This window comes from Phaethon aethereus (assembly GCF_964289735.1).
Source record: "Phaethon aethereus genome assembly, chromosome: 17".
In the NCBI taxonomy this organism is placed as follows: Eukaryota; Metazoa; Chordata; class Aves; order Phaethontiformes; family Phaethontidae; genus Phaethon; species Phaethon aethereus.
The window spans coordinates 12,639,594-12,662,232 of record NC_138593.1 but is presented as its reverse complement, the minus strand read 5'-3'; the positions used below and the strand labels follow the sequence as shown (position 1 = coordinate 12,662,232).

Sequence of the window (22,639 nt, the reverse complement as noted above, 5' to 3'; positions counted from 1 at the left end):
CCTGAGCAGCGAGCCGGCGCTGATGGAGGGGATGCGGGCACCTTCGTCCTCCGTCGTCTCAAACCTTGCGGCTGCCCCAGGGCTATGGGTGCTCCCGGGTTTCCCGTGCGTGAAAAAGGCCCTTCCACGGCTGGAGAAAGGAAGGACAAAAAAAAAAAAGACACCTTTGGCAAGTGCCTGGTCCTTGGCTGTACCTGGCCGTGGGGGTGGGCGGAGGGGGGACCCTGGGTGCTAGGCTCTGCCCAGGGCTGTGCAGGCTGTGGGGCCGGCCGGGAGCCTTTTGATAGGGGGAAAAGAGCCATAAAATAGGTATTTCCCACCAGAAAGATGATGAACGCCCACTTGCAACGGTTTGACTCTGCAAAATGCATTTACCAAGTTAAAGATGCTCCGACCCCTCCACCTGGGCAGCCCCGTGGCCAGAGCCGCTCAGCATCCCACCGCATCTGCCACGGCATCCAGAGTGGAGCCGTGCATCGCCTTGCAAGGTCCACACCTCAGCTGCAAATGCTGTTTTAAGCAAGGAGCCCTTCTTCCTTCTCCTCCTCCTCCTCCCTTGCCGAAGCAGGAAGACGTTGCAGCAGGCAGCCGCGGCGCAGCGCGTCGCGGAGAACCTCCCTCCTGCCGCGCGGGGCTGGCTTAGTCGAGGGAATAATTGGTAGGTGCTTCTGAAGTGCCATGAATAGGGCACTCGTAGCCTTTGTTTGTTGACTCTTGAGTGATAATGAATACTTCCAAAGATAATTATTGATTTTTCTGCATTTGCAGTAAACCTGTTTGGCTGGGGAATGGGTGGAGCTGCTCCGCACAGCACTGCGTGGAGGTGGGAACGGGGCGGTTTGGGCAAAACCAGGCTCCGGCTCTTCCCGCCAGGCGCAAGCCAAATAAGAAAAAAATAATAAAATTCAACATTTATCGAAAAATATTTGTGCAGCTCCAGGACAAACCCAGCTTTCTCCTCTCTGCTAGGGGGAACACATTAAAATTTAATCCTAGTTAAACACATTTTCTCCTTTCCCTCCCCTCGGGTACCTCCTGAGCGCACCCGCTGATCGCTCCTTCCAGAGCGCGTCCCCCCTGACAGCGGCTGAAGGCCCACGGCGGGCGGTCACCCAGAGCGGGGGCCCCTCTCTTTTCTCGATCACCCCCAAAATCGAAGCCTGGGGAGGGGCAGGTTGGGCCCTTTACCTGTGGGGGAGGACGAAGCAGGAGGAGGCAGGGCTGGGGGGCCTGAGCATCCCCGCCTGTCTCTGAGCCAGGAAGGTCCCGCTCAGGTTTCCCGGGGGGTTTCGGGCCCCGCGGGGGTGCTGGGTGCTTAGTTGTGTGGTGCTGCGGAGCCGGGCGCAGCGAGCGGCGCCGGGCGCCCGGCAGCCTCGGGGAGAGCCTTGTTTGCAGCCCTTGGGCAGGGTGGGGGCAGCAGGCTCAGCCCTTCGTGTCATTTAAAAAAAAAAAAAACAACAACTCACAACAGAAATCATGGAAGAAGAGCTCTCCAAGAAAGAATTTTTTACTTTTGTTTTGTTTCGGAGGAAATTGTGCGGCTATCCTCCAAGTCCCGGTTTCCCTGTTCCCGTCCCAGGTCTCACGCTCTCCGCTACGGCGCCCATTTGGGCGCAAAGGTTTGAGCCTGGCGGAGCCCCGCGTTACCGCTGGGGCTGCCCATAACCCGGGGGGGGCTTTTATTGCGATGCCCCAGTCACCGCTGGCTGGGTGCTGCTGGCGGGCAGCGATCCCGCAGCGTGCTCTGGGGATGCTGTTTCCGGAGCGTGGCCGTGACCACCCCGAGGGCTCGGGGCAGGGAGGGACGCTTGTGCCCCGTGGCACCGTCCCCACGGCTCCTCGCAGGGGCTCGGGGAAGGGCTGGCAACGCTGTGGGCTAACGGGTAGGCTAGAAATGTAAGGGATCGTTCCTGCTTATGATGTAGCGCGCTTTGCGGGGATCTTGTAATGCTGTTTCAGGCTGTTTGCTCACGAGGCAATTTATTACAGCGCAGTTATTCTATAGCAGGGATGTCTATTCCTAGGAGCCGCCGCTAACCAAGCCAATTGCTTAATTGGCTCGCTGATGTCTCCGCGAGGTACGCCAGGAGCGAGGGTTCTTGTAACGATCGCAGCCTTCCTCCCGCCCACACGCCACCCGTGCTGCTAATTTAATAGCGCAAACATTTATTATTCCTTTTATTTGGAGGTTAATTTGGGGGCATTTAGGGGACTGCTGGTGAAATGCCCCGGGGCGCAGCGAGGACCCAGGCCGCGGCTGGGGGTGGCTGGACTCACTGGGCAAAGCCCGGGGGGACGCAGGGGCTGGTGCCGTGCGGGGTGTTTGGGTGGTGAGCGGCGATCGGAGGGCTGGGGCTGACCTGGCCGCAGGGCGGGGGGGCTGGCCGCGCCGGCAGGGCTCCTGCCTGACCCTCACCCCACGTTTGGGTCATTGGCCAGCAGAACAGAGCGAGACCAGGGCACGTGCGTACTTAACACCTGATCTCGCTTCGAGTTTAACGTGCTCTGAAGGGAAACAGGCTCCTAGGGAGTAGGCTGTGTGTTACGGGAATGGCTGGAAGGGCCAGAGGAAACCCAGGCTTGGATTTGCTTGGGCGGTGAGTGCCTGACCCTGCCCGTCTGTGGGAGAAGGGCGATGGGGCGGTGGTGGCTGTCCCGGGGCCGGTGGGTGCTGCCTGCGCCCTCCCCCAGCCGCACTTTGGCAGCTCAAGACCTCTCCAGCCCATTCCCCCGCTCCCTCTGCTCTGCACCACCGTTTGCTGGCCGTGGCAGTCCCTGGAGGGTCCCCAGTCTGGCGTCTCCCGCCCGCGGCATGCGCGACGTGTCCTGGGCTAGAGCAGGGCCGCAGCTCGCAGCCAGCCTTTCCCAGCCCCGGCGCAGTGCCCGTCGCCTCTGGGCGGTTTCCCGGGGGGGGGCAACCTCCCAGCGAGCATCTCTCCGCCATGCATGAATATCGCCCTTCCCTATCGGGCTTTTCAGGCGATGTCTGGCAGAGCTGACTGCGTTTCTGTAAAGCCCTGCTGGATCTGTGCCCGCTCCCACTGCCGCCGCTTCCCCAGCATCCGTCTCCAGCCGTTCCTGCCCTCGCAGCACAAAGCCCGCTGCTGCCGGCTGGTGCGTGCCGCCGAGGCTCTTGCTTTGCGGCGCTCGGCGTGGGGATGCAGCTCGGGGCCGCCTGTCCCCGGGTGCCAGCGGGGCAGAGCCCTGGCACCAGGAGCAGAAAGCAAAAAGGGGCCAGGAAGGAGGACTTGGACAGACAACGCTGTCAGAATGAGTCTTTTGCTAATTTTGTATTTGTCGCAGGAAAGCAATCAAGTTTCTCCATGATTTTCGCTTTTTCTCGGCTCCCACCGCCTATTGTTCCTGGCTCCATTATCTCCCCGTCGCTTACATAAACGTGGCGTGCGGGTTTCCAAGGCACAATAGAGAGAGTCTCATTCATCCAAGGTCACCAGCTTTTACTTGCGCTTCAAAGCATCTGGTAGAAGCAGCATTTTCTCCTAAAGACGTTTTTATTGTACTCGGTGCAGGGGCTAAGGGAAATGGCAGCCGCTGCACTTGTGCCGCCCCAGCCCTTCCCTCCTCCCCTCCACGTGCCTGGGCGCAGCGGGTCGGATCCTGCCCTGCAAGGTGAGGGCTTGTTTTCCGAGCTGGGTAGGACCCATTGCTGGGGCCAAGAAGCAACGTGCCCTGTCCCTGCCCCTCCACCAACACCTGTTAAACGGGAAGGGGTGGGGAGGGGGAAAAAAAAGAGGGTTTCTTCCAAAATCTCCTCCCCATATGGGTCCCAGTATGGACCAGTTGCAGAGCAGTCTCCGTGGCCTCCTGCTGCTTTCTCCCTTGACGATGTGAGCTGGTGACTCTGGGCTCTCCCTCTTCCTTCACCTGTATCCAGTAAACAGTCGGGAGCGGGCAAACACAAAGGCTACTGGTAGCCCGTGTCAGGACTTGCGTGTGCCCAGCCAAGGGCAAGGCGCCGGGTGCCCGCGGCCCGGCGGTGAGCTGGAAGCGGCTCCTCGGCTGGGGAAGGCAAGGATGGGGATGGAGCAAGGAGGGTCCTGGGGACTGCACAGACACCAGGGCGGAGACGGGGCCGGGAGTGATGGGGGCAAATCACCCCGAGCCCCCGAGTCCAGGGTGACCAGCGAGGCAGCCCCTGGTCTCCGCGGGGGACGGGTGAACGCCGCCGGCTCCTCCCGGGAGCCGCGCTCCTCCGGCCGGGGAGCACCGCGGGCGCAGCAGCCGCGGGAGGCGGTGCCGGGGAGGGGACGGCGGCCGGGCCCGGCCCCTCTCCCCGCCTCGCCGGCACAAAACGGGCGGCGGGGGCGGTGGGGGCCGCACAGCTCCCGCCCGCTGCCGGGCCGGGGATGTAGCGCTCGGCGAGGCGGAGAGCGGCGGGGCCGGGGGGGCTGGGGGGCCATGGCCAGCGTGCAGCAGGGCGAGAAGCAGCTCTTCGAGAAGTTCTGGCGAGGCACCTTCAAAGCCGTGGCCACGCCGCGACCCGAGAGCATCATCGTAGCCAGCATCACAGCCCGCAAGCCGCTGCCCAGGTAGGGGCTGCCAGGGCACGGGGGGGCTCAGGGACACCACCCTTCCCGCCTCGGGCTGGGGGTGCGCCACCCCCAGCCTCCTCCCCCCTCCAATTAGTGTGTGTGTCTCTGTGTGTGTGTGTCCCCATCAGGAGGGTCGGGAGTGTCTTGTCCTCCCACCCCCAGGTAGGGGCTGGGGGGGCTGGGGGTCCCCCCCATGCCTGGGGCAGGGGGCTGTTGGCTGGTTGGGCCCCTGCCCCAGGTAGGTGCTGTGCTCCGGAGGGGAGCAGGATCGGGAAACTTTGGCTCGGTGGTGCTTGGAGCCCGGGAGCTGGCTACCTCCCAGGGGTGCGGGGTGGGGGCTTGGAAAGCTCTAGCTGGGCTACGGAGGGTGGGCACCGGTGGGGGTCATCAGCCAGCAAGTGTGGTCAGCACCACCCCTGCCTTGCGGACCCCGGGTGCGTGTCCTGCTGGTTGTCTTGCCTCTGCACCACTCCTTCACCAGGGACTCCTGGGCGGGTGGTGCCCGGGGAGGGGAACAGCCCCCCTCCAGCTGGGCCCTGCCTTGGCACAGGGGGAGGCTGATGCTCCCCAGGGACGTGCAGGCTGGAGGGTGTCTGCGCGCGGCTGTGCCCCGGCGCAGCTCTCCGAGGGTCCCACAGGGTCCGCTGGCCCCCAGGACTCACAGCGAGCGGTCTCAGCTTTGCTCGTCTGGTGCCAGCCTGCCCTGTCCCTCCTGCTCCCGGGGGGCTGCCGCTCCCCGCGTTTGCCAGACTCGGAGCAGGGGTCAAAACCCATGAAATGAGGCGAGGGGGCTGCTCGTACCCACCGAGCCGCTCAGCTGGGCTATTGCGTGGGCAAGGGTCTGCGTGGCTTCCTCACAACAACGCGCTCTCTAATTTAGACCGGTTTTATTTTGCTGACTGTCTCAATATTGGTTAAAAAAACCCCTTTTTGCACTGTTTTTGTAAGGAAAGGAGGCTTTTGCTGGTTCTCTGCTCTTTGCTCTGTATTTCCACTGCTGGCTGCTCCCCACCTGCCGTGGGGAACAACCCAAAGTTTCATGAAGGCAATGGGTTGGTAGAGGAGTCTGCAGCGGGCTGGGTGTCGGGAGCTCAGCCTGTGCTAAACAGCAGGGAGCTTGTGGGGAGCGAGCTGTTTCGGATGCCTCCTGTGCCGGCGGAGGCTGTGAGCCACAGCAGCGAGGAGGACGGGGGTCCTGCTGCTCGTGCAGTGGGGCAGGGGGTCACTTCTGCCCCCATGGCCCAGCTGCCCAAGTATGAATTCTTTTGATCTTTCTGACTGCTGTCAATCAGGGTAGGAAATTGGGAAAGGCACGGCTTAGGCTTCCAAAGGAAAAGAGCAAATCCCGTTTCCACAGGCAGCGTTTGTGGGGCGTCAGCTTTCGTGGGAGAGAGGAACCACCGTGCCTTTCGCCTCCCCTGCCTCGGGGTACGGTCGGCACCCGAAGGGGCCATCAGCAGGCTGGGTGCTGGCTCACACACACACATGCTCTCCTGCCTGAATGTGCCGTGCTGCTTAAATATCTTGCAGCTGGAGATGTAATACGGCAACAAATTAGGGCATTGTGGAAATACAGCAAGCCCAAGTCCCAGGAATGATGCGCGGCTCTACGTGGTGATTCGGATCGCCACGGATATCCTGGTCGGGCTGAGGGCCGCGGCTGTGAGCGTTTGCAGCTCTGTTATAAAAGTTAACAAACGCGCGCGCGTCTCCGTTTCGCTGGCAGCGCCCGCTCAGCGGCAGCGCATCCGTCCCTGCAGGGGCCAGGAGCTCTCGGTACGCGGCAAAATGGACCCGCCAGCTCGGCTTTGCTGTGTTTGGCACCTCGGCACCAGCAGACCCCGCGCGACGGGGTCCCCGGGTGTGCTCTGCGCAGCCGGCCGTGATGCTGCCGGGTCCCCGTGTGGGTGCAGCCCGGCTCCTTTTGTCTCCTCACGGCGTGTGCCGGGGCCAGGCGATGTCCCCCGCGGTGCGGCCATCTGCACCACCGCCCTCGCTACAGGTGTCGCGCGGGGGCAGCCCCGGCGGGGCTCTCCCTGGGGGCTGCGGGGTACTTGCTGCGCTCGCCCCTGCCCCCAGGCCACGGAGGGGCTTTGCTGCCTGGGGGGCTGTAGCCGAAGGCTGGGGGAGCAGAGGGACCGCGGTCCCTGGCCCCTCTCGTAAGGGCTGTCGGCTTGGCTTGCATCGCGCGGGGCTCTGCCGGGAGCCCGAGGCTGCTGTCTTGGCAGCATCGTGCCTATGAGATGCCGGATGTCACATCCCCTTGCAGCGGGTCCCCATCGGGGTACGCAGCCATGTCCCCGGCACCCCGAACTGGCACCAGGTTTGTAACCCAGCAAGGGCCAGAGCCAGGCTCCGGCTCCCCATCCACCGGGAGAACTGCCCCAAGGCTGGCGGCAGCTCCTCTCGCAGCCGTCTCTGCTCCTGGCTCCGCTCTGGCTTTGTTTTTCCCGAAGATTTCGCTGCGCCGCTGCTTGGACAGGCCTCTCTTCCCTGGCGATGCTCCTGGCGAATTTAAGAGGAAAAGACTGCAGTGCCAGTGAGCAGAGTGCACCAGCGAGGAGACGGGGAGACCAGTTAGCCAAGTGAAAAATTAAGATGACCATCTGGATTTCTGTTTGCTCCCACACTTGACAGCTGCTCCTCTGCAAACGCCGCGGATCTCTGCCCTGGATCTGTCCCCGTGCTTCCCGCGGCGGTGGAGGCGATGGCGTGGTTTCTAGGCCAGCACTGCCCGTCTCCCCATCAGTTTTGCTGGCTGAGCCTGTGCCCTCATGGGGTGCCAAGGGGCTCCGCTGTGGCATGGGGGTCCTGCCGGCAGCCCCCACAAGTGGGCACAGCCCAAATCCATCCCCGCAGGGTGCCCTGGGCATGGGTAAGGCCTCAATCCTGCATCCTTGTGGGGCAGTGGTGGGGTTCCCAGAGCAGAATGTGATGTATTTTTTTTCCCCCCTTTCCAGCCGTCTCTTCCCTGTGCCCCATCCCTCGCCACCACCTTGCTGCTGGTCCCAGAGATAAAGCCTCTTCCATCTAAATTCCCTGGGAGGTTCAGAGGGTTAAAGCTCTGCTAAAACCCACGGTTCATCCTGAAACAAAAGAATACATTAATCCCTTCCCTCCCTGTCCTGCCGGGACTGGGGGGCCTCTCACTCCAGCCCCCGACGCAGCTCCACGCCTGGAGCGGGGCTCTGCCAGCGTAAATGGATTATTGACCGGTTTGCAGCATGAAAGAAAAAACCAAGGCGAGGGGGAAAGGGGCTTTTCCAATTAACCTTTCCCCACGCAGGCCCCGGCGGGGCTTCGCCACACAGCCTGGTGCCGTGCTTTTTGGCTGGGGGTGTGGGCAGGGCTGGGGCTGCCCCCATGCTTGCCTTTGCGGGGGGCTTGATCCAGCAGCTGCAAAATCCTGGGGTGGTTTGAGGGGCCTGTGTGCCAGGAAGGATGCGGTCAGGGACGGGGACCCCCCAAGCCCCTCCGCTGAGCCGGGGTGCCCTCGCTCCCTCTCCCAGGTCCGTAAGGGTGCTGCGATCCCCACCCGATGGCAGCTGGGAGGGGCTTCGGCTCTTGTGAACTGGAATTCTTTTTAAACCTCCCATGCTCAAGGTGCCACCCGCCTCAGCCCAGCCTTCGGGGACCCCGTTTCCTCCCTCTTGGCAGGGCGTCTCTTCCCCGGCCGTGACCTCAGCCACGGTGTGGCTCCTGGGAGCCCCTTTGCACTTGGCAGCCCGACTCGTCCCGGCGCTGCTGCGTATTTCGTCAGCACCCATCTGCCGGGGAGCCCAGGGGTGCCAGGGACAGCCAGGCTGGGTGATGCTCCAGGGTCTCCCTGGGACCTGGAGCTGGGGGTAACCTGGGGGCTTGAGGGATGTGTTTGGGCATGTTTGTGTTCCCCACGCGCAGGCTGCCCCGGCCCCCAAACTCAACCGAAATCCTCTTGGACTTGAAAAGCGAGGGCATGGTTGAGGCTGGGGGCTGCGGGTGCCGGTATCAGCTCCTGGGGCAGCCGGTGGTGCCGGGTGAGCACCGGCAGCGCTGGGAGAAAGGAGGCTCCCGCATCCCGCCCTGCCAGATGGTCTAAGTGGGTCACATCAGGGCAGTGCAGGGGATTTGTGCTTTAACCCTTAATCCCCTGGGATGTGCTGTGCACGGAGGGGGAGGGAGGGGCGTGTTGCTGAAGTGGGATTAAGCGCAGTTTCGCTGCCTTGTTTGCCATCGTGGGTGATCTTGGAGACGGGTCTGGGCGCTGCTGCTGCAAACCCGCTGGGACACGGCCGGCAGCGTGTCCCCCCGGCTGCGGGGGGACCGGGCAGGAGCAGCCGTGGCACTGCGGTGCCGGGGGGGTCGGAGAACCCCCAGCGAGCGCGGAAGGCGGCTGCACTTCTCCCATGATTTTCGGTCCAGCAGAGAGTCCCTGACAGGCTGGGGACCAGCTCTCTCCTATCCCAACCTCTGGCTTCCCGGCCACGTTTCAGTGGCCCCGAACCCCGTTCGTCCCCAGCGGGCTGGCAGCTGGAGAGGACGTCCCCGCTGGCAGCCCCGGCCGTGCCCACGGCCCCCCGCTCCCGCTAATCCTCCCCCTTGGTGGTCGGGCATCTGCTCCGCGGGAGGAGGCGGCGGCAGGGCCGGCCGCACCAGCCGCCTGGCTGCCATCTGCTCCCTCCTGCTCCCAACGAGCCCGAGCGCTAATGAGCCCGTGGCCCCGGCCCAACCGGGGGGAGAGGGGCTTGAAAAGAAAAGCAGAGGAGAAGAAAAGCCCCTTCCTCGCAGGGGCTGTCAATAGGGAGGCTTTTGTCCGCCCCTGCCCTGCAGCTCCAGCTGGATGGCGGTGGGAGCAGGGAGAGCTAATTAGGCAGCTCGGGGAGCTGCTGGGGGGGTCGGGTGATGTGAGCAAGGGGCAGAGCCTTCATCCTGCTCCTCCTCCTCCTTCCCCCCATCCCCGTCCATCTGCCTCTCTGCTGGACCGGTGCTGAGGACCGTGTCCCTGCTGGCCTCCCCGGCAGGGTGGGGGACACCTCTGTCCCCAGAGAGGTGGCCCTGCTGGGGTGTTGGTGGGATGGACCCACATCAGGTTGGGTGGGATGCAGTGAGCGCCGGGTGGCACAGCAGGCCTCAGCACCCATGGGTGCCTTAGCCAGGGGACCCGTGCATCGGCCTGGGATGGTGTACAAGCACCTAAGGATTTAGGGAAAGGGCCTTTGGAAGCCCCCGAAGGAGCCCCAAGCTCATGGATGGGGACTTCTTGGAGACTTCGGGTACCCCCAAAAGCGCTGCCTTTCCCCGCCGTGCCCCTGCTGCAGCCACGTGGGGCTTTGTCACCTTCACCTAAAAGCTTCTTAAAAGAGGACGTGGGGCTGAGGGTTGTCCCCAGACCAGCGCCGCAGGGACTGGAAACGAGAAGGGCGGTGGGAAACGTTGTGGCTTACAGGCAATTTCTGACCTGTAAAAGTTCAGTCGAGAGCTCTGCTCGGGGCCCGGAACCAGCCCCGTGGCTCCACGTCCCGCGCTCGCCAGCCAGAACGCGGCCACGACCCGGCCCTCGGTCAGAGTGAAGCTCCACAGCATCTCACGGGAAAACATGGGGTGCGGCTCTCCCCAAATCCGGAGCTTGCTGTCGCCCCCATCTCTGAGGAGGGGGCCGATGGTGAGAGCTGGGGCTCGGGTAGCGCTGGCAGACGTCCCGTAGCAGTGCCGGCTCCGGCCAGCCCCGTCCCTGCTCATCTCCCATCCCGCGAGGACAGCGGGGCTTCGAAACCCCTGCACACGTTGGCATCCCTCCTTTGAGGCCTAAATAATAAATATGCTCTGCAGACCCCACTCTTGCTGCGTGTGGGGGTCCCTGCTCTCCCCCGGGGCCCCCAGGCACAGACGATTTCTCCTCCCAGAGGACCATGGCTAGAACTGAGCCCTCCCCTCCTCAGCCCGTCCCTATCCCGTTCCCCCATCTCTGTGTCTGGTGGCTGGACATTTCTTTAAGTATATTTTTCCATAAGATGAATTTATCAAATGCAAACCTTGCGTCACTGAAATGATTTCATGCATGACCACCCTTTCTTTTTCTCTTTTTTTTCTTCCTTTTCTCCCTGCGGCCACTGAAACCTCTTCATCATTGCAAAGCCTGACCCAGGCCAGCAAATCCCACCCGCGTTCCGGCTGCGGTTGGTGCCGGGGCTTTGCCACGGCCCCCGGTCCCGCTCAAGCCCCCGAGGGCTCTTTGCTGTGCTGTGCCCCGCGGTCCTGCGCTGCCCCGCTGGGGACCCACGCACGGCTTCCAGCCCCTCGGGTCCTCCTCTGGCCCAGATCCCCGGCAGTGCCGGGCTGCGCGTCACCGGCCGGAAAGCGCGGCTGGGTTTGGTGTCCGCATCGGAGCCCTTTGGCCTTCCCAGCAAAGGGGTGATGAGCGCCTGAAATCCGGCAGGAGCGGAGGATCCCAGCGGCACAGCACCCGTAGCGGCTTTGGCGTGGTGAGGATCTGGCCCGTGCCGGGGGGATGCGCGGGCTGGACCACCCGCTCCGGCAGCACGGCCGGGCACGGCACCCACGTCCTGGTGCCACCGCTGCCCAGCGAAGGCCACGCAAGCCAAGGCAGGGTGCTGCAAAACTGGCTTCTCCATCAGCCCCTCAAGCTGAAAGCGCTGACAAACGCTGGGAGTTTAAAAATAGCAGGTTTTTTTCACACGCGGTGGGAGCGCTTTCCCTGCCAGTGCAGCGGGGACTGCAGGAAGGGCTTAGAAAAAAATAAAAAGGGGGGAAAAAAACCTCCTCTTCTGCCCCGGCGCGGGTGCCCGAGCGGGCAGAGGGGTGGGGGGCGGCGCGGGCAGCGGGCTGCTGCCTGCGGGGCTGCTCCGCTCTCTCCTCCCGGCCCCTGCTTCCTCCCCGGGACAGGGGAGGCTGCGGTGTGCCGGTGCTGCTACGGGCTGCAAAGACCTTTGTGCCGGTGGATCCCGGGGCCGGGGTCCGATGCCCACCTCACGTGCGGGTGGCTGAAAACGCTCCAAGGCACCCACGGGCCGTGATGAGAAAACGGGTTTTCTCTGCCGCTGGCACCAAATTCCAGCAGCGCATCTTCCCGGTGGAACTGGCGGCACTTTGGCAATTGGGCTGGTCGTATTGAATTTGCCTCCGCGCCCGCGTGCGCTTGGGAGCGCGTGTGTTGGGGTGTGACCGGAGGAGAGCGGGGCAGCGGGCTGTGATTTTAGCTACATCACTGTCGAGATGAAGCTACTGCCCAGCAAGAGAAATATTTTTGCGTTAAGAGAGATTTCACAGGTAAAGGGCTCCTGCTGAATTAATCTGTGGGTCAGCTGGAGCTGCCGAATAACCAACCGCCCGCCAAAGCAGTGCGGGGAGCAGCGGAGCGCACGGGCTGTCGGCCCAGGTGTGCCCCGTGCCTCCAGCCGAGGGTGGACGTGACCTGGTGACCCCCTCTGGCCCTGTGTCCCCCGACCCTGGCTGCCCTGGGGGGTCCCTGTGTGGGGCTGGGCTCCGTAGGACACGGGACGTGCTGGCCGCATCTCCCCCAGGATCCCGGGGCATCCCGGGGCGCAGGGACACTCGGTTGCCCGTTCCGTCGAATGGCCGGAGAAGTCGGTGGCACAGTTTTGGACTGGTCCTTGTGCTCTCCCAAACATTTCCCATGTGTGGTTCAGGAGGCAGTGCTGGCAAAGGACGTCCTTCGGATGTTTTGGAAGGTTTTTCGGATGTTTCGGCGAGTCCAGCCTGGCAGACGCAGCCGTTTCACGCTCCAGGCGCGTCCCTGCCCTGGCCGTGGGCGCGGAGCATCTCAGCTCCCGCAGGGACAGAGCCGAAGGCGCAACGCCAGCAGCACGCGCCGGCGGCAGGTCTGGCTCCCGCTACTTGCTGCCTCCCGGCAGTAGTTACCAGCCCATCGCCCTCGGGGGCTCCCCAGAGGTGTTTTTTCTACCGACAGTTTCCCCATCCCCATCTTTCCGAGCAGGCTCGGGTGCTCAAGGGCAGGTGCTTAGCGTGGGAGCTGCCGCCCTGGGGACGGGTGGGTTAACTTTGCGGTGGAGGCTCGTGAGCCGAAGAGCTGGCTGCCGGCTCTGCTGGGCTGCGAATGCCACCGAAGGCACGCTCATCCCTGATTAATGGAAACCGAAAAGCGGGATGCTGAGGACCCGCCGCTGCCAGCCCTCGCCCTGCGCTGCCGCCGGGTTTGTCCGGCACGGAAGAGAGGACGGCGGGTCTCACCTTGCCTTTCCGCCGCGGAAAAGCGGGCAGCGAAGCCCGCGGCCGCAGCCTGCGCCTCGCCTGCAGATCCAGCGCTGGGACGCGGCCGCCGCCCCGCTCCCCGGCTCGCCCCCCCGCCGCGTCGGTATTGATTTGACCCAAACTCCCTTTAACGTGCTGTGATTTCTTTCAATTAGGCTCTGAGCGAGGCCTCTGCGGCGTTCGGTGGAGCCAGCCCCAGCACGGTGCCTGGACCAGAAGGAGGTGTTTGGGGATGCTGCTGCATCCCCAACAAGAGCGTCCCTCCACGTCTTATTTTCCCCATGTGCCGTGAAGATAATTCCACCGCTTAAAGGTTGCTCCTGTGTCCCCCCTGCATTTCGTAGCTCTTCCCTTCGCTCGGGCTGGTGGCTTTGCTACCCCAGCCCACAGGACAGATTTGACGCATCGTTAGCTAGTTCACCTTCCTAATTTAGATGAGCGCCAGACCTGCATGGTCCCCCCTGCTCCGTGCAGGAGCAGCCCCGCCGCCAACCGGAGCCGAACCAAACCTGAGCAGCCCTCATCTTCCCATCCCCAGCAAAGCTTCCCCCTTTCTCCTTGGCGGCTGTCACCTCCTCGGGGACGTACTTGGCCAAGTCGGGGCTTGGTGTCACATCGCTTCCGGCAAACTGATGGGCAGAGTGCTTGTTTTCAGAGATTGTATAGAGCAGAAATCCCTGCACTTCATCTCCATCTGCAATTACCGGAGCCAAGTCGATGCAGTTGATGGTAATAGGATGGTAACACTGTCTGAATTTGTATTTAACGCTGATTCCAAGGGTCTGTAATTTTCATCAGCACCACACGACTTTTTATAGAACAGAAAAATGTGAGAGCAGTTAATGAGCTGTAATTCTGGAGAGCTTCTGCCTTGATTGGGACTAATTATTTTCTTTATAAAAATAATTAACAATCCACACAACTTACAGAGCGAAAGGCATGTGGCATTAATTAAACCGTGCGGTATTTTCAACGCACCTTTATCTCCCCTTTCCCAGCACACCCCGAACAGAGCAGGTCCTGAGCGAGGGGGCTGCATCCAAATCCCACCTCTGCAGCGTCCCGGCCCTGCATGTGCCGTAAAAAGTCCTCGCTGGGGTAGGAAAGGCTGTTTTGGCTGGAATAAGGTGGTGGTTTTCATGTGTGGGCTGTCCGTGACGGGCGCGGAGGGGACGCTGGGGATGGCTCTGCTGTTTTGGCTGTGCTGGCGGGACCCTGGGGGGGACACAAGGGTCTGTGCCGGGTGCTGTCGCTTGCCGTGGGGCATCGGGATATCCCAAAATTGAGGCGGTGGCTTTGCACGGGCCAAGTCCTTGTTCTCCAGCACTCAGAGATCCTGGGACAAGTCCCAGGCGAACGTGCCCCAGCACCGATAGCGCGCGGGTCTGTGCATGCTTAGACACACACTTACATAATACACAACTGTTGACAAGACTAATTCCTCTATTTTCCTGGGGGTTTTCTGAGAACTAATGAATATATTTGCATAATCTTGATTTTATTTATTAATAACTCTGGATTATCCAAGTGTGAGTAGCACCGGGGCTTTGCCGTTCTAGATTGCCTTTCAGCTGAGGATGGCAAAGCAGTTTACAAATATTAGTTCAGCCTCACAAATCCCAGCAAGCAATAAAATCATTATTACACCCAATTAAAGGTGGATGTGCCAAAAAGTGAAATTGTTCTCTCCAGCCTCTCCCGGCAGGGTCTGCCACGCGGTCCGGGAGCCCAGGGACCCAGCTGCCTCCTCCAAACCTTCCCCCTAAGGAGCAGCAAGCCGATAAATATCCTCCTCTTTCTTTTTTGGGATGATTTAAAACAATGTTCAAAGTTGCAGGGTGGTGTGGATGGTTGGGGATGAGACCTGGTAGTGGAGAGGGAGGTTTTTCTGGCTCTGACCCCCAAACAGCACCGAGCACACCGACACCCACCCTGTGGCAGGGATGGCATGGCCATACCCACCTCTCCCTCCTTGGAGCGCAGCGGCAGGAGGAAAGGCCCTGTCTTTCCTCCCAGAAACTCTCCTAAACTTGAATGCCCCTCACCAGTCCCTCCTGGGCAGCTGGCAAGACCCCCGAGGTGTTTCCCACAGGACCAGGGGTGTTACGAGGAAGGAGGATTGGAGTCAAACCAAACCCATGAAGCCGCAATTCGGGAAATTTCCCAGCTCGGCTGACGCAGGAGATGCAAAGGGCCCTTTCTGGCCTTAAAAAGCCCCCGGCAGCATGTAATGGGGGGGTTAAAGCCCACTCGCCACCTCCCTTCCTGGGCTGGGTACGTTGTAGGCTCGTCTCTCCAGCAGGAGAAATCTGTTGCTTAATTCCTCGCCGCGGGAGCTAAGTGCTGCCCACGCGTCCCCGCGCGGGGACATCTGCTCCTCGCGGCGTCTCTGCGCCCGCCCGGCCCCACGTGGTCCGGGCATCGTGGCAGGATGGATGTTCAGCCGACAAAGTCCCGAACGGGAGGATGTCCAGGGACCCCGGTCTCACCAGACCCCCGAAGTGCAGCAGGCTGGCTGGCGTGCGCAGAAAACCTTCATCCTCAGCCGCTCCCAGTCTGGCAGCGGAGCGGCACCGGCGCTGCCCCGCTGGGGCGATGCCCGTGGGCACCCGGGTTGGGGACGCCCATTTGGATGCACCCGCGAGTCTGTCTTGGGGGGGGCGTTGAGCATTTTTTAATGTCGGAGCCGTTCCACGCCGAGCCCTTGGCATTGCTGCTCGTTAGCCGCGGGCAGGCACGTGCCCTGTGCCCCGGCTCATGGGGTGGCTCTGGGGGTGGTTTAGTAGTGGGGTGCGGTGACCTGAGCGTCCCTGTCCCCAGCCTGGATGGGTGAGGCGGCCGCCTTCTCCGTGCTCTCCCTGTCAGCCAGAGTCGTTCCCAGGGCAGCTCCGCAGGCGGGCGGCAGCTGCGAGAACAGGCTGGAGTTTTTTGGAGTTACCTGAGTGTTGGGACCTCCAGCGTGTTTTCCCCTCTTCTTCCAGTGGCAACTCAAAAAAACGCAAATTGGGGGAGAGGCGGAAAAAGCTTTACGTGAGCGGCAAAGGGAGCATTGCTGCTCCAAGTGGATCTTCTCCAGCCGCCTTCTCCTTGCTGCCTCCAACGTGCCTTATTACTAATTCATTTTTAAAGTGATCTCTCAGCGCTCCCAGGAGCTCCTGGTAACTGTGTGCTTACAATCCCCTGTTTGATTAAAATTGAATGAGGTATGTTATTGGCAAATACACTATTTCGCTGCCGTTCGCCATGCCAAAACGGCGTGGGGTTTTGGGCGAAGGAGGGAATCGGCGCATCGCAGAGAGCACCCGTAATGACCGAGCACCACGGCTGTGGCATCCCGTGGCACAGCCCTGCCATCGCTTGGCAGCACACGGGGTGGCCTCCTCATTAAAGAGCAAGTCCAGGCCTTCCAGGAGGATAGTGATCTCCAAAGATCCCGGATTAATCTGTGGAAGGGACCGGAATCTTGTGCGCAAGCACGGCTCCATCCGTGGCAGCCAGCACCGAAGCAAGGCACTGCTGCGGGGGCTTGGCTTGAACCCGGGGTGCTGTGGTGGCACCGGGGACGCTCCCTGGGGCGGGGGGTTTGGCACTGTGCAGCCTGTTGGACATGAAGCCTTGACATGAAGCCTCCAACCTTGACCACATCGCAGATAGTGGCAAAGCGCTTCTTTTCCGGGACATCCTTCAGCTTGATTTTCTGTTAAACCCCTCCTAAAACGTTAAGCATCATCTCCCGGTGCTCCTCTAGGAGCTTCTGGGTCCCAGCGTTGTGTTGGGAAGTGCTCAACCACAGCTGCTGGGCTTCCTTCCCAGCCCATGGCCCTGACCTTTGCCCAGCTTGGTTTTGCCCTGCGCTGCTCATGGGTGAGCAATTAATGAGAAATTTGAGCTCAGATCCAGGCTTTTCCCCATCGCAAGCTCTACGAGGGCTGCTTAGGGTTGCCCCCATGCCTGGCCGACAGCTCTGCCCCCATGGCTGCTCCAGGCTGCCTGGGGATGGATGATGGCAGGGACGGCGTCCGGGAGTGCAGTTTGTGGCCAGCTGGGAGGAGAGCGGCCGTGGGGCTATGGCAGGGTTTAGCGTAAGCTCTTGGCCCCAGTCCCTGCCACGCCAGGGTCACCCAGGAGCCTGGAGTCCCCCAAAACGTGGCTTGGGGATGTGCAGGATTGCTGTGCCATGGGTGCAGCATGGCCATGTTGGCACTTTGGGCTGCATTCGTGGGCACCGGGGACAGCCAAGGCTCCTCCTTTCCTATTCCCCGATTGAGAAGAAAACTGGCTCCTTTACAGGCATGGGAACCTGCAGGGTATTTGTCCAAGGAGAAGGATTTGAGGACAGGAAAGGCACAGGATCGTTCCCCTGTGAGCAAGTATGGCCTGGCAGCGTGCAGGTGCTGACGGGCACAAAGCACCCCAGGGACCGCCGAGCCGGCAGCGTGGGAGGCACAAGATGCTGTAGAAACTGCTCGAGATGGGGCAGCAGTCCAGGTTTCCTTTAGAAACGATACGACCGTGTGCCATATTCCTCGGGTTTATCTCTGCTGGCGCTGGCAGGCGGTCGGTGGAGCCGTCCTGGATCGCTGGCAGCGAGGGAAGGTGATGCCGAGCCTGGCAAGGTAGCCGGGTGCTTGTCAAGGAAGGCGGACGGGGGTCCCAGTGCCCCCGGGGAGGAGGAGACCCGGCCGTGAAGAGCAGGGAGAGGCTGTGCTCGCCATTGTGCTAAGAAAGACGGTCCCCGGGAGCATCGCTTTCCCCCATGGACTTTTACGCTCCGGCAGAGCCGTCCGTCCCGTGCAGGAGCCGCCGCCAGCTGGTGCCCGGGACAGAGCCCTCCCCGCGGGCTGCGGCCGCACGGCGTGCCCTGGAGCATCTGGCACCGACCCGGCGCCTCTTCCAGCGGGGAAGCTCCTCTGTTCCGATTCAACCATGCGTAGCAAATCAACTGCTGGAAAATAGAGAGCCAAGCTGCTTTTTTGGCCCGGGTGGTGATAAGAGTCGGTCGTTAAACGTTTCTGGAGTCCAAGAAGCAAAAGGAGCCGCTGCCGCGTTCAGCCGTGCAGCAGGACGCAGGGTTCCCGGGAGCAGGAGGGGGAGGCGAGTCGCGGCTGGCAAAGGCTGGATGAAAAATGTATGTTACGGGATTGTAATCTCTCTTCTGTGTTTGAACTGCCTCAAGAAAACCACGCGCTTTCCTGCAGCTGGTGCCTCTGCTGATGCACGGAAAAAATAGCGGGGAGAAGATTAAAATTGAACTGGCCTGGAGTCTGTGTAATCAGGGAAAATATCTCGGTGATTTGCTATTATAATTTTCAATACAAACTGCAGGGCTCCTGCCGCACTAGTAATGACGGTTTGAATGAGGTGGGGAAAGAACCTGACGTGGGGTGTTTGTGTGTGTGTGTTTGTGGGAAGCACTTACAATTTCTTCCATCTCCTAATTTCGAGGAGGTATTTTTAGTGCATATTTCGAAGAGCTTTATGTAAACACATCTGCTGGAGTTTTTGCTTGGAAATATCTCTACAACCTTTTTTTCCGCCCCCTCCCGCTCCTGGGACACAGGAACGGTTTGACCATTTCTTTTTCAATCAGATGAGCAAAGCTGGAGATCAAGACAGAGAATGAAAGGGTCGTTTTGCCAGCGCCAAAAGGCTTCTCGGCCCAAAGTGGTGGATTTTAGAAACGCTGTGAGCAGCTCGGCTCACCCCCACCGGCGCCAAGACCCCAGGGCAGAGGCGCATCGGAGGTGGCCATGGCAGAGAGTCAGGGGGGTGCGGGAGAGCAGAGACCCCAACCTGCCGCCTGCCCCCTCCCACGCAGCCAAAACCTCCAGGTGAGGAAAGGAGAGGAAAGAGAAGATACTCAGTCACGAGTCCGTGCCCTTTTCGCACGTTACTCGGGAGAGGCGGGAGAGCAGCCCGGGCGCGGGTGGCTGCGGGCACAGGAGTTTCTCCCGCTTCCCCTCGGGGCGGCACGCCTGCCACGGACGGACGCCTGTGTCCTTTCCCAGGCTGACGTTCCCAGTCCCCAGGCAAGGCACCCGTCATCGGTTTAATGCCAGCGCAACATTCACAACTAATAGGCTCATCGGAGGTGTTTAACCTTTTTCGTTTTTGGGGCTCCGGTTGGCTGCAGCCGCTCCTACCATTTCTCCAGGGGCTGTAGAGATGATGGGAACGCGGAGGCAGCCGGGGCTGAAAAGGGCAAGGCAGTAAAGTTTCCGTATTGGCTTTCCCAGGTACTCTGTCCTGAGCTTGGAAACGCTGTCGGTGCAGGTCTGCCAAGTGCAGCCAGTGCTCCCGGCCTCCGAACTGCTTGTGTATGCGGCCGGGTGCATCCAGCACCCAACCCAGCTGCGGCTGCAAAGTGAAATAAATGATAAAAAAAGAAAGGCTTGGTTAGCACGATCCAGCCCTGGTGTGCTTTGCTTACACTGCTGCTGGCAAAGCAGCTGGAAAGGGCAGAGGGGCTGCAGCGAGGCCGCTGAGGGCTGGGACGGCTGGAGCCCATCCTGCAGAGGCGAGGGACGATGCTGCTGCAGGTGGGGACACAGCTGGTGACGCGGCCCCGCAGCTGAAAGGTCACTAGGAAGGCAATTTTCCTGATTTTTGTCTCCTCTTGAGATGAGTTACTGCGGGGGAAAAGGATGATTGATGAAAGCTTTGTGGCAGGAGACTGCTGCGGGGCTGGGGCAGAGGAGCTCGGCTGGGACGCGAGAGCCTGCGGGCAGGGGGGGGCAGCTGCCTGGCCCCGGCAGCGCTAAGTGCACACCAAACCCCGCCGACCGCACGTCAGCGCGGGGCCGGGGGCCCGGGTGTCGCGGGGCTCAGCTCCCAGTGCAGCCTGCATCGCTGACTGCCGCATTTCTGGGCCTGATGAGATGGCACTTGGCCGTGACACTGAGCGCGGCGGCCCAGGATGGAGGAACGGGGATGGTTTGTGAGTTTGCTCAGCTCCCTGGGGCAGCAAATACCCTCTGCCTTTGCCCCATCCTCTGTGAAGAGTGCCAGAATCCGTCCGTGCAGTCCAACGGGGGCTCACGGGGCAGGGGGAATATTTCCCGGTGGCTGGGATGGCTCAAGCCCCCAGGATGCCCCAACGGGGTATGCATGCATACCTATGCCCCATGCAGCCCTGCCCCGGGGCCAAGGCTCACCCGCAGCACCCCTGCAAAGGAGGGGCCTCATCCTGCCCCCCGTGTGCACGGCCGCCTCGCGCTCCTGTAAGATACCTGGTGCGAAAGCCTCCTGCTGAGCCCGTCAGTGACTTTCTACCCTTCCCCAGCAAACAGTGACGTTCAGTCCCAAAGGGAGCCGGTGTAGGGCATGGGGGCCACAGCGTGGTTAACTGGCCTCAGCAGTGTCCCCACAAACTGGGGTGACATGCCAGCCCCCCAGGGCAGGGAGGCAGGATGGGCTGGCACTGGGTGACAGGGCTCTGTGGGATGCTGCTGGCAGCAGGGAGCCCAGTGGGATTCGGAAACGTGCTGTGCCTTTGGGAAAGGCTGGCGGGAAGAGTATCGGGCAGTTTGTAAAAATAAACAGGGGCCTCGCAGCTGGGTGCTGTCGCCCGCCCCGTTCTCCTCCGAACAGCCACAGTGGTTCACGGTGGTTTCACCCCACTTCAGGAACATTTGGGTTCTTTCCTACCAGTGATCTTCTCTGCATCGTTCTATTAGGGTGATAATAGGTCATTTCCCTCTGCTGTCAACACATTCTGTCAGGGAAGGAAAACATGGGAGAGCCTCAATCCGATACCAAAGCACCAAGTGAGCTGGCTGGGGTGTGACAAGCGGTTGTGAAAGGCTTGGGCTGATGGGAGAGGCAAGAGCCCGCTGCTTCCCTCCCAGCCGCTGAGAAACTGGCCCAAATCGCCATGAGCACAAAAAAACCCTCTTGGACTGGAGTCTGCCGCAAAGGGAAGGGACGAGGCTGAGGGGGAGGTTGCCCAGGGTGTGTTGTGTGCTGTGTTGTCTGTTGTGCCCCGCTGCGTGGGGTGTCCCGTCAGGAGCAGGGATGCTGCTTTGCGGCAGGCTGATGGATCGGCTGGATCTCTGCATGGGAGAAAGGAAGAAGAAAAATAAAAAGTGAGTGCAAGCAATTGTCTAATGGAAATAGAGAAACTTGGAGCGCAGGCAGGACGGGTGGGCTGCTGCCTTGTCATGGCCCAGCTGCCCATGGCCAGGAGTGCATCCTTAGGGACAAACACGCGATCGTACATCGGCAGAGAGGCTGCGGTCCTCGCTCCGAGGGCGGAGTAGTGTTGGATGCCCAGAGCAGCGGATGCCCAGACAAACCCTGGGGATCCTTCCTGCCTCCTCTTCCTCCCGCCTGCTCCGGCACGTGTCTCTGCGGGCAGCACATCCCCTGTGCTGAGCGAGCCCCGTACCTGCAGCTGCTTCGCCCCGGGCGTCCTCACTGTCCTCCCGGGGCCGGCTCCGGCAAAGGACCCACAGAGGCTTTCTCCTTGCCGCTGCAGGCAGGGGCTGGCAGGGGAAGGTGTGATAACCTTCTCCTCTGAGGCCACAGTAATCATTCACACCAAACTGCAAGCACTTTTATATCAGTCATGAAAGACACAAAAGACGTGAAAGACAACAAAAAAAATTACATGTTTTTACATATATATTCCATCAATGTCTATGGAGCTTAACGCAAGGGGATTACCGGCCAGTTTAGAGTGTAAGCGACTCTCGCATTCCTCAGAGAACATTTGGTTGAATTGAAGCCAGCCTTTGATGGGATTGGAGAATAATTATTTCCATCAATAATTACTTCCAAGCCCAGAAGAAACGGTTCCTGGCACATCGCAGGACAGGAGTCCTTGGTGGCCTCAAGGCCAATGTGTTTGAACCCCAGGACCTGACAGCCTCACCAGTGGGAGCGGGGGCCGGGGTGAGAGGGACGTCGCGCGCTGTGCCCCGGTCCCTCCCGCAAGGCGGCCGTGCCCCAGCGTGCTGCCAGCCTGGGGAGGATCCCTCCCGCTGCTGGAGCTGATCCAGCCCAGACTTTGCACAGGTCATTAATTTGAGGACATTTTTAATGGATCCTAATGACTGAGACTCAGAAGACTGTTCTTAAAAGGGGTTTGAGAAAGGCCACGAGCTAATTACCTCGCACAAAGAAAGCAATTAACCATGTAGCTTCCCGGATGGTTAAAAATAACATAGATGTTGGGAAGCGACTGGGGGATTTATTACACGCAGAGTAATAGATTTTTAAAGCCAGAGGGACCATCAGATCAGCCAGTGTCATCTCCTGCATGTCCTGGGCCGGAAATATTTCACCCGGCTTCCCCCATTGACCCCTGTCGCTTATATTTGGTTGATGCACATCCTTCAATGTTCAGAGATTACAAAATGGGCTCCAAGAAAGAGCCAGCTATTACAGAAAGTGGGGGAGAAAACATAGGTGGAAAGAGAGGGGTGACCCTTCTTCTGCCCGGTGCTCCTGTGCCAACTCCAGCCCTGAAGAGCCTGGCTCCTGGCTGGGGCAGGCGCAGGCTGTTCCCTGGGGCATGCAAGCCTCTGGCCATGCTAACGTGCCGTTTTAGCATCGCCCTTTAACCACCCGCATGGCCCCATTTAACCCACCGGCTGTGCAGCAGGCACCTGGCTGTGGCCCCACAGCCCACGTGTGATGGCTGTGACGATCTCTGCAGCCAAAGCACTCTCCCGGCATCGCTGAGCCACTGCGGCTGCGGGGCTGGCAAGGGGACATCCCAGCCTCACCCTGCTCCGGGGGGGAGTCCTCATGGACTGGGGGCTTCGACGTGCTGCTTTCTGAAGGGAGGAGTGGCAGACACGGCAGCGGGACCTTGCAGAGCTGACCTGGGGACGGCAAAACCCCAAAGCAGCACC

General features: G+C 60.9%; 1 protein-coding gene across 1 annotated transcript in view; it reads left to right on the top strand.

The window, feature by feature from the left end:
- Positions 1–4,419: 4,419 nt before the first annotated feature.
- SRRM4 (serine/arginine repetitive matrix 4) overlaps positions 4,420–22,639 on the top strand; it is a gene marked incomplete at both ends in the record, with an annotated part of 42,722 nt that continues 24,502 nt past the window's right edge. The window contains one exon of the mRNA XM_082007785.1: positions 4,420–4,550. Within this exon, the coding sequence (XP_081863911.1) occupies positions 4,420–4,550 (131 nt within the window). The remainder of the gene's footprint in view (positions 4,551–22,639) is intronic.